The following is a 15,387-nucleotide window of genomic DNA, read 5'->3' as shown; positions in this document are numbered from 1 at the left end:
AGGGAGGGAGTTCCAGGTTTTTGACCCAGCGACAGTGAAGGAACAGCGATATATTTCCCAAATCAGGATGGTGAGTGACTTGGAGGGGAACCTCCAGGTGGTGGTGTTCCCATCTATCTGCTGCCTTTGTCCTTCTAGGTGGTAGTGGTCGTGGGTTTGGAAGGTGCTGTCTAAGGATCCTTGGTGAATTCCTGCAGTGCATCTTGTAGATGATACACACTGCTGCGACTGTATGGCATAGATGGAGGGAGTGAATGTTTGTGGATGTGGTGCCAATTAAGTGGGCTGCTTTGTCCTGGACAGTGTCCAGCTTCTTGAGTGTTGTGGGAGCTGCACCCATCCAGGCAAGTGGGGAGTATTCCATCACACTCCTGATTTGTGTCTTGTAGATGGTGGACAGGCTTTGGGGAATCAGGAGGTGAGTTACTCATTGCGCGATTCCTGGCCTCTGACCTGCTCTTGTCGCCACATTATTTATATGGCTAGTCCAGTTCAGTTTCTGGTCAATGGTAACCCCCAGGATGTTGATAGTGAGAGATTCAGTGATGGTAATGCCATTGAACATCAAGAGACAATGGTTAGATTCTCTCTTGCTGGAGATGGTCATTGCCTGACACTTGTGTGATGCAAATGTTACTCTCCACTTGTCAGCCCAAGCTTGGATATTGTCCAAGCTTGGTGCATTTGGACATGGACTGCTTCAGTATCTGAGGAGTCGCCAATGGTGCTGAAAATTGTGCAATCATCAGTGAACATCCCCACTTCTTACCTTATGATGGAAGGAAGGTCATTGATGAAGCAGCTGAAGATGGTTGGGCTGAGGACACTACCCTGAGGAACTCCTGCAGTGATGTCCTGGAGCTGAGATGACTGAGACCCAACAACTACAACCATCTTCCTTTGTGCTAGGTATGACTCCAACCAGTGGAGAGTTTTCCCCCTGATTCCCATTGACTCCAGTTTTGCTAGGGTTCCTTGATGCCACACTTGGTCAAATGCTGCCCTGATGTCAAGGGCAGTCACTTGCACCTCACTTCGGAAGTTCAGCTCTTTTGTCCAAGTTTGAACCAAGGCTGTAATTAGGTCAGGAGCTGTGTGGCCCTAGCGGAACCCAAACTGGGCATCACTGAGCAGGTTATTACTAAGCAAGTGCCGTTTGATAGCACTGTTGATGGTCCATTACTTTACTGATGATCAAGAATAGACTGCTGGGGCAGTAATTGGCCGGGTTGGATTTGCCGTGCTGTTTGTGTGCAGGATATACCTGGGCAATTTTCCACATAGCCGGGTAGATGCCAGTGTTGTAGCTGTACTGGAACAGCTTGGCTAGGGGCGCAGCAAGCTCTGGAGTACAAGTCTTCAGCACTATTGCCGGAATATTATCAGGGCCTATAGCCTTTGCAATATCCAGTGCCTTCAGCTGTTTTTTGATATCATATGGAGTGAATCGAATTGGCTAAAGGCTGGCATTTGTGATGCTGGGGACCTACCGGGTAAGCTGAAGTTGATCGTCCACTGGCTGAAGATTGTAGCAAACGCTGCAGCCTTATCTTTTGCACTGATGTGCTGGGCTCCTCCATCGTTGAGGATGGGGATATCCTCCAATGAACTGTTTAATTGTCCGCCACCATTCACGACTGGATGTGGCAGGACTGCAGAGCTTAGATCTGATCCATTGGTTGTGGGATCGCTCAGCTCTGTCTATCACTTGCTGCTTATGCTGTTGTCATGCAAGTAGTCCTGTGTTGTAGCTTCACCAGGTTTACACCTCATTTTTAGGTATACCTAGTGCTGCTCCTGGCGTGCCTTCCTGCACGCTTCATTTAACCAGAGTTGATCCCCTGACTTGATGGTATTGGTTTGTGGGGGATATGCCAGGCCATGCAGTTACAGATTGTGTTAGAGCACAATTCTGCTACTGCTGATGGCCCGCAGAGCCTCATGGATGCCCAGTCTTGAGTTGCAAGATCTGTTCGAAATCTATCCCATTTAGCATGGTGGTAGTGCCACACAACACAATGGACGGCATCCTCAATGTGAAGCCGGGACTTCGTCTCCACAATGACTGTGCGGTAGTCACTCCTACCGATACTGCCATGGTCAGATGCATCTGCGGCAGGCAGGTTGGTGAGGATGAGGTCAAGTATGTTTTCCCCCTTGTTGGTTCCCTCACCACTTGCCGGTGACCCAGTCTAGCTATGTCATTTAGGATTCGGTCAGTAGTGGTGCTACCAAGCCACTCTTGGTGAATGACATTGAAGTCCGCCACCCAAAGTACATTCTGTGCCCTTGCCATCCTCAGTGCTTCCTCCAAGTGATGTTCAACATGGAGGAGGAGGGAGGGAGGACAGTACCTAGTAATCAGCATGATTGCCCATGTTTGACCTGATGCCATGAGACATTGTGGGGCCAGGAGTCGATGTTGAGGACTCCCAGGGCAACCCCCTCCCGACTGTATACCACTGTGCCTCCACCTCTGCTGGGTCTGTCCTGCTGGTGGGGCAGGACATACCCAGGGATGGTGATGGTGGTGTCTGGGACATTATCTGTAATGACTGTGTCAGGCTGTTGCTTGACTAGCTTGAGACAGCTCTCCCAATTTTGGCACTAGCCTCCAGATGTTAGTAAGGAGAACTTCGCAGAGTCGACAGGGCTGCGATTGCCTTTGTTGTTTCTGGTGCCCAGGTCGACGCTGGGTGGCATGTCCAGTTTCATTCCTTTCTTGTGACGTTGTTACAACTGAGTGGCTTGCTAGGCCATGTCAGAGAGCATTTAAGAGTCAACCACATTGCTGTGGTCTGGAGTCACATGTAAACCAGACCAGGTGAGGACGGCAGATTTCCTTCCCAGAAGTGAACCAGATGGGCTTTTACAACAATCAGCAATGGTTCCCTGGTCATCATTAGACTTTTAATTCCAGATTTTTATTGAATTCAAATTCCACCATCTGCCGTGGCAGCATTATTACCCTGGTTCTCTAGATTACTAGTCCAGCGACAATACACTACGCCATCGCCTCCCCATTATTATTACTATTCTATTCTTTCTGACTTCTTGAAGAATCCGGAGTGAAGTTTGTTTGATGAACCTCAATTAGGTTTCTAAGCACAAGCTACCTTTGATTTGGCATATAATTGGCAGTCTTTCAGGATCATTATGAAATGCCAGGCTCCGCTAACTGAGTAGCTGGCATGTCTACACATGTCAGATTGCACTCTTGGGAAGTAATGAATAATCCCAGCGAAATCCCTATTGGAACCTTTCAGGATATAAGGTTTAAAGTAGCTAGATTTCAGACATTGTTGATCCTACTGTCTTTCGTTCTAGACATCATCCGTTATATGCAAACATAGGTCTATTGGTAGCAATTAGCTTTGTTGTTCTAATGTCAGACCATTCATGCTATCTTTACAATTTGTTTCAAGTACTGCTTTGCAACATTAGGGCTAGTGACAGCTTGATTCAGTTACCTCTGAACCAGAAATTTGTGAGTCCACTATTCATCCCAGAAATTGAGCACAGAATGTAGGCTAAAATTGCAGTATAGCACTGAGGGAGTGGCAACTTTTACCGATTCAGGATAAGCAGGGCATTCTCCAAAACCAACTCTCTCCCCTCAAATAATTCCATCAAAATATTGTAGAATGAAAAGTGATCTTATTGAAACGTTCTGAGGGGGCTTGGTAGGGTTACTGCTACGAAGATGTTTTCATTCATGCTAAAACTAGGCAGCACAGTTTAAAAATAAAAGGTCTCCCAGTTAAACTGAGATAAGGATAAATTTCTTCTCTGAAGTCATTAGCCTTGGGAATTATCCTCCCCAGTGAGCAGTGGATGCTGGGCCATTGAATATATTTAAGGCTGAGCTCGATAGATTTTTGATCTGCAAGGGATCACGGGTTATGGGGAACAGACAAGACAGTGGAGTTAAGGCCACATTCAGATCAGCCATGATATTGAATGGAAGAGCAGGCTCGAGGATCCAAGTGGCCATCTGCTCTTATTTATTATGATCTCCAGCCACCTTGTTTGTGGGGCCTTGTAGTGCGCAAATTGGCTGCTGCATCTTATTCATTTACGGAATGCAGGCATCACTGGCTGGGCCAGCATTTAGTGCTCATCCCTAGTTGCCCTTGAGAAGGTGGTGGTGAGTTGCCTTCTTGAACCGCTGCAGACCCTGTGGTATCGGTATAATCACAGTGTTGTGAGGGAGCAAGTTCCGGGATTTTGACCTAGCGACAGCGAAGGAACGGCAATATATTTCCAAATTAGATGGTGAGTGGCTTGGAGGGGAACTTCCAGGTGGTGGTGTTCCCATGTACCTGCTGCCCTTGCCCTTGCCCTAGATGGTAGTGGTCGTGGGTTTGGAAGATGCTGCCTAAGGAGTCTTGGTGAATTTCTGCAGTGCATCTTGTAGATGGTATACACTGCTGCCACTGTGCATCAATGGTGGAAGGAGTGAATATTTGTGGATGTGGTGCTGATCAAGCGGGCTGTTTTGTCCACATAAAAACCTTTCCTGCAGTATAAATGTAAGCATTTCTGATGAACGATGGGGAAGGTATTTGTATTTATATATTGTGTGCAATCCAGTTCCAGCCTGTAAATGGGCATGGACCAATTTATTCACCTATGTACTTAACACTAATACTTAATACTAGCAACATGAATATCTTTTTAAATAACTATTGTACAATTATGATTGTCTGGGTTATTACTGTAATTTAAATCATTTCACACCCCTCCCTATATGTAGGAATATCTGTTATTACATGTTTATGATTTCATAGTTTTGTTCAATTTCTTTCTCCTGCTGTTAGTTTTCAACATAGCAAGTGCCTTGGGGGATGTATCTTTTTCTCTTCTATTGTAATCAACTTTTCAGTGACTCCCTGGCAACAGTCTAAGACTAAGTCAGCCTGTTTGCAACTTTGATGTCACATTTGATTCTGAAATAAGCTCTGGCCTCACATTCGTGTCATCTCTAAGACCACCTATTTCCAATTCCATAACATTGATCAACTTTGCCTCCATCTCAATTGCTGTGCTGCCTAAACCCTTATTCATACCTTCATGATCTCTAGACTTGACTATTTCAATCCATTCCAGGCTGGTGTCTCATATCCTATCCTCCTTGAACTTGAAGTCGTGCAAAAATCTGCTGCACAAGCCTTGACTCAAAACAAGTCCCATTTCTCTATCACCCCTATGCTCGCTGACCTACATTGGCTCCCAGTCAATCAACGTGTTGAATTTCAATTTTATCCCTGTCTTTAAATTCCCCCCCCCACCACCTAGCCTTGCTTTTCCCCTATCTCTGTAATCTCCTCCACTCCAACAAGCATCTGCGATATCTGTGCTCTAATTCTGGCCTCTTGTACATTTCCAATTATACTTTCTCCACCATTGGTGATTTTGCCTTCAGTTACCTTGGCTCCAAGCTCTGGAATTCCTTCCCTACACCTCTCTGCCTCTTTAACTCACGTTCCTCCTTTAAGAAAACCTCCTTCTCAAAACCTACCTCTTTAATCCAGCCTTTAGTCATCTGACCTAATATCTTCTTATGTGGCTCAGTGTCATACTTTGTTTTATGCTTCTATGAAACGCCTTGGGATGTTTTATTATGTTAAAGAGGCTATATAAATATGTTGGCTTAAATTCAGCAGATCAAAAAGACGAAAGGAGTGCTATCTTCAACATAATATTAATCATGAGACTATTATTTACTAACTTCCTCGGACAGATTGACAATGCATATGGAGTACCAGATAGCTGGGTTATATTAGGAAGGAGAGGGCTGCCTCAAGTTAGTCTTAGGCACATCATTCATTGACAAAGCCATCCAAAACCAGTGAGAGACTTATTTTATCTGTGATGCACAAAAATAATACATGTGTCGTCAAGCTTTGACATTTTTAAACTGTCCAGTGTTGTACAACAATAAACTTTTTTATACACAATATTGATTTCTTTGCTTGATTAGAACTTTGTTGAAAAAAAAGAACAAAACTGTTACCCAGGACTTTTTTTTCATACACGTAACTGCCTTTTCAATCGATGCATGGCATCAATTTCATTAACAAATATAGAATTGACTCATTTTGGAATCTTTTTAGTATTAGATACATATGTGATGCTAAGCAACTAATGACTAATGTTTTCCTGAATTCCAAATTCTAATTAGTTTAGGAATACTGTTTACAGTTTTCTTGCTTGATAAATGCAAACAGCCATTATCTGCTGGCAATTCTGAACATGAATCTGTCAGAATATTCTTCAATCTTGCCACAGTTGGTAAGCAGCAAATAGATCACCCTCAACTGGATTTCAAACAAACCAGCAAACAAGTTGTTTAACAAAAACTAGTTAACAGCAAATTTATCAAAACACAATAACATTATCTGAATTGAAGCAGTAAGTAAATAAACCCCAACTGTCGAGCAGCTGCAGTCACTGGTGGAAAATCCTCAGGGACTTCATGGTCCTCCATTATCAATGAAAGCATTTCTCTTAAAAACCAGATTTGGGTCCACCAAATGATTTCAAGTGTTTTTCCTGTTGACGTGAAGATGAAAGCAACACTTGTGAGTAAAAGTACATCTAGTGACAGCTCGGTTTTAAGCGAAGTAGTGTAAAAGTATTATATTTTGGGAATAACAGTATAAACATTATTTAATCGTAATTGTAAACATTTTTTTGAGTCAAACACGTTAAAACATTTGGTTGTGAATGCAACATCCAGGTGACAAAACATTAAATTTTTCAGCACAGAAAGGGAAGGCATCTTCTACTGTTATAATATAATCTATTATATAATCTCTGGCTCAACGGCCACATGTGGTAAAATGTTACTTGATTCATCAACCACCACAAACACCCTTTCACTATTCGCTCAGTACAGTTTTCACAAATTGAAAATTTTCCTTAGATTTCCCCTTAATCTTCTCTGTTCTAACGAAAGAAGTTCATTTCAAGCTTTTGTTCTTAACGATTACTGCTCGTTCCTCGGGTTGCCAACCCCTCTGGGATAGCTGGGAGTCTCCTGGAATTGGTATTAATCTCCCCCCTCCTCCCCAGTGGCCAAAGAAAGTCTTCCAGAAGATTTTAATCCGCAACATCAGTGGTGAAGGTAGCAGGCCCGCAGACTGGATTTGCTAAATCCTACTTGTTCCTGATATAATTCTGATATATCTTTGTTCTGGCTATGGTGTTAATATACTTCACATAATGGGTGTTAAAAAAAATGTACACATACTCCAACTATGGCCTAACCAAGTATCTGACATAAATTCAGCATTCATTTCTTATTTTTTTATATTCGGCACTTTGAGGTCAAACCTTAACCTCGTTTGTCTTTTTATGGTCGTTTCTACATTCATTTTCATGTTACAGATCTTCTATATCTTTCCTTTTCTTTCTCTCTCAATCTACTCTGCTAAGTCTTACATTTAGGGCATAATGTCCTGTTTTTTCCCCCAATTTCTTTTTTCTCCTTTGCACTGCTCTGTGATAAGCTAAATCTGCATGTCCTTAAGATAAAATATGTGCCAGAACAGCATCCTGAGGTAGACCACTATCCATATCTGTAAATCGGAAAAGCAGTCGTTTGCCATTTACTCACTGCTTTCTACCTGCCTCCAGCTGATCTCTCCAATACTACCTGAGGTAATTTTCATGCCAAGTGGCAATTTAGCAAACGCCTCCTGAAAATCTATGCATGCAAAATACATCTTTTTATACACTCTGATTTCATGAAGCATTAAGTTAAATTAGTCAAGCACGACCTATCCTGTTTATGCTTTAGTATGTATTTCTGCCTGTTTTAATATATAGGCTTCTTTCTTTGCAGTGTCTACTCAGGGCACCAGTCCATTCTCATCCCTCCTTCAGAACTGGAGATAAATCCCTCACTGTGGCTCCTTGCTGTCAGTCAGTATAAGGTTCGAGACACCTTCTGCTCATACTCCGTTATGGAACTCTGCACAAAGGGGCTCGGCTCACAAACTGAATCACTCAAGGTTAATTACTTTTATTTTTATGATTGCTAATCTTCAATGCTATGTTTTAAACTGCAGGTTTATTGAAACATTGGAGGTTGGTTTCTAATATTTGCCTAATTGTGCACTGTTGTGGGTTATTTCTTGAAAAGCACTTACTATAGTTGGTATAATAATTTACAAACATTTTTATACTTTGAAGTAAGCTGAGAAACTGAGTCAACCAGGTTCTCATGTAAATATTAAACTGAGAAATGACTCTACTTTAATGTACTGATCACTTTTCATCTGGCAGCATAATAATGTGGAACACTTGCCCAAAACATAGCTATAGATGTTAAATGTGAGAGAGGTGGAATTCCAAGGGCTTAATTTTTCTATCCCCTAGGGGCCAAGATCAGAGGCAGGCAGTGTTAAAAATAGTGAGCAGCCAATAAGGCTTCTTAAGGGCCTATTGAACCAGCAGGAGCAAGATTAACTGCCTAGAGGTGAGCACCCAGTAGCAGATTGGGAGCCAGTGCTCCAGGCAGGCCCAGAGGCTTTCATTGTCTGGTTGCTTTGCAAGCTGCAGGCTTCCCTGTAAAGGGACTTGCCCACACTTCCCACGCCCGACACACTCTTTCCTCACCCCACCCCCACATTAGCCTGGCTGCAAAACCATTTTTACTTCAAATGTTGGAGAGAGGGCTCCTCCATTTTGAAGCATCCTTCTCCCTTACTTACCTTGCATTGTATCTTGTTTTGCTTTTCAAGCTGGAAGGTCTCTTTTTGGCCCTCCAGCCTTGAGAGCCCACCCTCTGGCCATTAATTGGTCTGCCTGGGAAAAAAAATCACAGAGTTCCTTTTTCTGAGACACATTTCAGTCTGACGGTGGGTTGCGAAGCCCACAGGGAAACTCCGCCCCCCAAATGTTGATGTTTCCATGACCCAGATCATCATTGGAACCTAGTGTGTGCTGGGCACAAGCTGGAAGCAAGTGTAATGGCCAACTCGGCCGTGCATGTGCCGAGGAGAGCTTGGAAGTTCAGGGCAGCATTGTGGCCTAGATGCCCCCCATTTTAGAACAGCCCCAGTTGATCTCTACATCATCTTTCTGGAGGGGCCACCCAAACGCTGCTACCAGTCCAGGCAAGAGAGCTGAACTTTATAGCTTGGGGTATGCGGTGGGTACTCGAACTACTGAAAATTCATCAAGGGTCAGTTATAGAAGATTCCGTTCCACCAGCCATTCTCTCGTGGAGCAGATGCTAATTTTATGTATGGTCATTTCCTATCAGTGTGCAACTTCGTTGGTTTATTTTTTGCCAAGGCATATAAATTTTCTTGAAAGCACTGATTGTGTTGTAGTTCTATCAAGAAGACGACTGGCTATTACAATTTGTTTTGAAAATCACAATTATTTAAGCAGAATTTTAATTAGCTAGATTTGCTTAAATGGCAAATACTAATAAAACAATTTGGGGAAGGAAAGTGGAGAATAGATTTAAAGGAATTATTAAATAAGACAGCATGAGAAAGCTAAAAAGATCAGATCACTTATTTAATCTTTTTAAACCCCTGACAATTGTAGACTTCGCAACTTCTTCAATTACTGGTTTTTTGAAATAGTTTTAAACAAGAAAGTCACAAATCACACCAAGTTATCCTTTTTTTAGATGTATATGTTTTACAGGAGTACTTATGGTAAGATTGCCTCTCGTAAAAAATCTTCCAACCATGATTAGAATATATTGCTGTCTTAGCTTCCAATAATTTTGTGATACATTATTTTTTATACGGAGTAACCACAGGACATCCTGGAAACTTTTGTGCTATGCCGGGACGTGGTCGTTTCTAGCCATTTTGGTGTATTAGGGAGGGACAGAAAAGGCTGAAAAGTGATGCCCATATCCTAGGAACAAATAAGAAAAAATAAAATTCCCACTGATGGAGGGCAGGGTATGTTGGAATGGCTGCAAATTTTAGGCCCCATCGACAGGGTAACAATTATGTGTTTAATTAAATTGTATATGACTGTGCTATTTGGAATGGAAAAATTGCCAAATTCTGCAAAATATCAATAAACGCTTCTGGCCATTTTTTCCTTGTTAAGTCTGTTGTTCAGTTATCTTTTGCCAATCTGAGTATTGCTGAAAAAAGGAGACTTTTTTTGTTGAAGCTTTCTGTCTTGCACTATTCAGGGCAATTCACAAGAAAATACCAATGTCAGGGGAAACAACATATCTATACTATACGAGAAGAGAGTGCTGATTGGTTGGCAAATGGACTCTGGTAGAGACATTGTCATGGAGAATGCACCAGTTGATTGTGACTGGCAGTTAACTGCCGAGCATTGTTTGAAATTTAAACCAGGTAGCTTGACCTTGATTGATCAAGGCATTACCTTGGGGAATGAACCAGCAAATCGCTATCACTTATTCTGCTTAGCTGAAACAGGTGCAATATGCATTCATGTTCTTCGGTCTGCACATAACAGGGCCCTGTATATTAATGTATGTGCTTTCCAGTACACACAAATGTGCCACACTGTGAGCCTTACTGAGAATTGGTGGAATCGTCCGTGTCTGCTAGTGTCAGGTGTGTTCAGTGCCATGAAAGGACAATATGGCAAGAAGGCCAAATGCTGAGCGATCATCTGCTCAGCCAATCCGCGCTGCCCACCGTCGGACGTCAGGAATCTCATTGTAATACATCAGCGTATCATTATCAGACTAGCCTGCTGACCTCATTTCCCCCCCCCCACCCCGACCCGCAGCTGGATTGTCCCCATGCTGACGTGTTTCACAACAGCATATAAAAGCCGGGCACTTGGTGGGCTGCACTCTGAGGGGAACTCGGAGGTGAGTGCATGGTAACATTGCGGAGCGCTTGCGAGAGGCACCTGTTGGACTTCAAGTTTGAGGCATGTGGTGGTGGGGGGCAGTGGCTGCCCTGCGGTTGAAGGTAATGCACAAGCACGTGCAGGGTTGGTAGGGGAGGGGGACGGCGGCGGTGAGGGAAGTTCATTCTTTTGCAGCTGAGACTGTTCAGCCACATTGGAGTCGGTCCTCTAGCTTATCTGCCCACTCAAGCAAGGCAGAGGCATCAAAGTGCCACCAAGTGCTCCAAAGCTTTTCACCCTTTGGGTACAGACTGCGAACTAATGAACGTTTAAGTGGACAACAGAATAGTTGGACGACTGGGCACATTGTGCAATCTCCTTGCTAAAGCTGGCCATGGAGCAGTTACTGGTGGAGGCACTCGCAGCCTCTTGCAATGTTGTCATCCCGCCTGGACCATGGTTCAAGCTAACAGGGCAGCATTGCAATGTGGGTTAGGAGAATGCCTGTGCCTGAGCTGAGAGCACAGCATCCAGTCCAGTGGACAAAGTTGCCACCAATCGATCAGGTGGAGTGGGGTGGAGGAAGGTGGCGTTTTGGGCAGCCATGCAGCAAACTAAACTCTGGCCATCCAAGTGGTGGCCAGCACTCTCTGGGATGTGTAAAGGGGCCTTCAGACTTAACAAGGAGAGGTTCTCAGTACACCCAACTAACCCACACATCTCTCTCTTTCATCCTGCAGGAGGAGTACATCAGGATAATGGAGCCTGGTGAACCAGCTGTATGCCTTTTGGCGTACAGAGAGCGAAGACAATGGAGAAGAGAATGACTCAGGTGCCTGGCTGCGCAGAGGGAGGGGCAGCACCCTCTGGAAGAAGGAGCGCCTGGGGCTTCCGCACAAGCTGCCCAAGAGCCACAGTGAGCAGTCGTCGGTCGGCATCTACCTAGCTCGTCTCAGCATTTATAGACCCCACCTTTCATTCCTGCAATGACTGAGAACCAGTGTCGCCGAAGACTGTGCATGTCTAGGGAACTGGTCGCTCATCTGCCAGCTACTGCAGGATATGATGCCACATGGATATGGAGGGCATCCATTGCCAGTGGCTGTGAAAGAGACCGCGGCACTCAATTTCTGTGCCAGTGGCTCCTTTCAGGGCTCCGCAGGTGACCTCTGAGGGATATCACAAGCCTCCACCCACAAATGCGTCACAGATTGCTATCTTTGGAAGAGCACACAACTTTGTGCATTTTGCATGGGACCAGGGCAGCCAGGATGCAAGAGCACTGGGATTTACCCAGATCTCGGGTTTCCCACTGGTGCAGGGTGCCATCAACTGCACTCACCTGGCGCTCAGATCTCCATTTCAACATGCGGTCTACCACATCAAGCGGGAGGGGTTCCATTCGCTGAACCTTCAGCTGCTGTGCGACCACAACAAATGCATCCTGCAGGTCTGCGCACAGTTTTCAGGGTTTGTGCACGACTCTTACGTTCTCAGTCGGTCACAGATCCCTGACGTCTTCCGGGATGCATAGAAGCTACAGGGATGGCTCCTCGGGGACAAGGGCTACCTGCAGAAGCTGTGGCTGATGACACCCGTGCGGTGGCCTCAGACTGCAGCAGAGCAACGCCATAATGAGGCTCATGCTGCAGCTTGCAACTTGGTGGGGCAAACCATCAGGTTGCTGAAGATGAGGTTCCGGTGCTTGGATCGGCCTGATGAAGCCCTGCAATATAGTCCACAGTGGGTGTCACGCATCGTTGCCGCCTGCTGCACCCTTTACAACCTGGCGCCACAAAGGGTAGAGGAGCTGGCTGAGGAGGAGATGCAGGGGCTGGAGATCTCCTCCGATGAGGACGTTGACGGTGATGAGGGTGAGAAGGTTCTGGAAGGTGATGACGGCGATGAGGTCCTCGCACTGGCCAGACGAGAGGGTGCACTCAGGACACCATTTTAGCTGCTAGATTTGTGGAGGATGATGACCACATGAAGTGAGGAGACATCATAGATCCTCACATTGCAACTATGAATGTTTGATTCCAGTCAGGCTTATGGCAGCATACATACCCTCTGTGACAATGCTCCTGTCATGGAATTGCAGTGGAGGCCCTCATAGTCGCTCAATTGCAGGAGGATGATGATGACATGCATCAAGGACACTCCATTGATCACTGGACCTGCTGGGGTCACAGGAAGTGGAGATTCGGATGGGCTGGACACTCTCGGAGTCACCTGGGTGGATGGCTCCGGCGAGTGTACCTGCTGATCCCCCTCTCAGTGGGGCCCAAGGGCCCCTGGCAGACTCCTTGAAGAGAAGGGGTTGCTGGCGTGGGATCGCACCCCTCTTGTGTACACACTGTTGGAGCCCAACTATGGCATCAGCAGTGGAATTGAGCCCATGCAGCAGTGCAGGAGTGACGAGCTGGACCATGGTCTCCATGGCTGCTGCCATCCTACCTTAGTAAGTTGGTATGCTGGTGCTATCACCTCAGCCTGAAGGTGGATGGACTCCTCCATCATGCCTTGCAATCTGATGAGTGTAGCGGACATCCCTTCCTGATGTTCCCAAGCTTGCCTTTGCAGCTCCGGCAACTGTGACACGATGGAGTCCAGAGGCCCATCATCTGACTTGGACTCAGCAAATTAGCTGTCTCTAAGTGCTGGTAACCTGGGAAGTCCCTGTCACCACCTGCTGTGGATCAGAAAGTGTGATGTGTTCACCAGATTGTAATCCCGAGGCTACTGTAGAGCTAGGTCCCACCGAGGAATGTGTCTCTGCAATGGTGGAAGGTGTGGGTGAGCATTGTGATGGTACATCAGGGAGGGTGCCTTTAGATTCCTCTTCAGAGGTTTCTTTGAGGACATGATTGGAAGCCCTGGGTCATGGATTCCATTGGCTGTTTGGCAGATGCGCCTCTGAAAGTGAAGAGAGATAATTAGTGCATAGCAGTGGCCTGTGAAACAGGACCCACCACTCACAGCATGGTTGTCCGATGGATGTTGCACTGCTGGATCCTCACTTGGTAGAGCACCGACCTCACCGTCAGCACAGGACCAGTCCAGATCATCAACAGCCAGCTGAATGACTCTGTTTCCAAAGATCGTGAGGGCTTTGATTTCAGGCATTCGTCCATCGGTAAGCGACCTCTCCCTCTTGTTGTGTGCCAATTTGTCCTGCATGAATAGAGACGGAGAGAGTGTAAGCAGGATGCCTGCCAGACCAGACAATAAGTATGCCTGGCATGTGTAGGTGGTGAATGGCCCCATGGACGGGATGAGGACAATGATGGTGAGTGTGAGAGAGTGAATGGTGATGTCCCTTGAACTGGCAGTGAGTGAGGGCCCTGTGGATGTGCAATGGGTTTGAGAGTGTGAGAATTGAGAGTGATGAGAAGAGTGACTTACCCTGGTGGAACGGAGGAGATCATTCATCCTCTTGCGGCACTGGTTGCCAATATATTTAAATCCGCAGCTGTGTGTAATAACTTCCTTACATGTCTTAATAGTCTCCATCCTGCACTCAAATTCACCTTTGAAATAAAGCAGTCAAATGAACTCCCTTTCCTTGACCTATTAGTTGAGAACTCTGCTGGGGGTTCTCTACTACGGCCTACTGCAAGCCTGCTTTCTTGCAGATCCACATGCTACAAGATTGGCCTTATTGGCAACCTTGTAAATAGGACCCAAGCCATTTGCTCACCATGCAAGCTTGGTGCTGAAATAGGGTGCATCATAGACATCCTGCAGGATAATGGCTACCCTGATCAGATCATTTTGCACTGTATATCCCGAAAACTCATGAATGGGCCCAAGGCCCTGAAAAGTGTCTAGTCTACCTCAGGTTACCCTGGAAGAGCAAGGTATCTCAAAAATTTGAGCAACAGGTAAAGCTAGCTGTTTCACGCTGCTACTATACAGTAGTAATACGAGTGTTGCTCACCACTAACAGCATGCAGCCGCCAAGCCTAAAAGATGTTCTGCCTATCAACAAATGAATGATGTGTTGTACGAATTTCAGTGCCAATATGATGCTAGGTATTGTAAGCCATACGTCCTAAAGACTGGTGGATCGTATCAAACAGCACATCCCTTCCGCTGTTCGCAATGGACAAGGTGTGGGCTGTACCCAACCAGCCCATGCTTGTAAAACTCAAAACACAGTGTCCAACATTAGATGTGATTCCACGATTGGACAACATTTGCTAAATATTCCTCAGTGTGCTAAGAATTATGCTAGCAACCAGTTTGAGGTCGTCAGTTGGGCTTGCAGTGTGGCGCATATGCGTGTACTGGAAGCTACATATATTAATAAGAAGGGCCCTGTCCTTTCCAGGCAGAAGGAACATGTACACACATTGTGCCTGGCTCAGCAAAACAAAATAAGTGATAGGCATTTGCTGGTTCATTCCCCAGGACAATGTCTTGCCCAATCAGAGTCAAGCTGTCTGGTTTAAATTTCAAACAGTGCTTGGCAGTTAACTGTCAGTCAGAATCCACTGGAGCATTCTCCATGGCAATGCCTCTACCAGTCAGAGTCCACTTGCCAACCAATTTGCATTCTCTTCTCAT

The 15,387-nt window shown here is 45.4% G+C and overlaps 1 protein-coding gene across 4 annotated transcripts in view; it reads left to right on the top strand.

Moving 5' to 3' along the window:
• Nucleotides 1-15,387, top strand: part of dip2ca (disco-interacting protein 2 homolog Ca) — a 594,426-nt gene that overhangs the window by 509,702 nt on the left and 69,337 nt on the right. For all 4 annotated transcript variants that reach the window (XM_041184372.1, XM_041184370.1, XM_041184371.1 and 1 more), the window contains one exon: nucleotides 7,850-8,018. In XM_041184372.1, the coding sequence (XP_041040306.1) occupies nucleotides 7,850-8,018 (169 nt within the window). The remainder of the gene's footprint in view (nucleotides 1-7,849; nucleotides 8,019-15,387) is intronic.

The sequence above is a fragment of the Carcharodon carcharias genome, chromosome 3, assembly GCF_017639515.1.
Source record: "Carcharodon carcharias isolate sCarCar2 chromosome 3, sCarCar2.pri, whole genome shotgun sequence".
Lineage (NCBI taxonomy): Eukaryota > Metazoa > Chordata > Chondrichthyes > Lamniformes > Lamnidae > Carcharodon > Carcharodon carcharias.
This window is presented reverse-complemented; position numbering and strand designations above follow the sequence as displayed.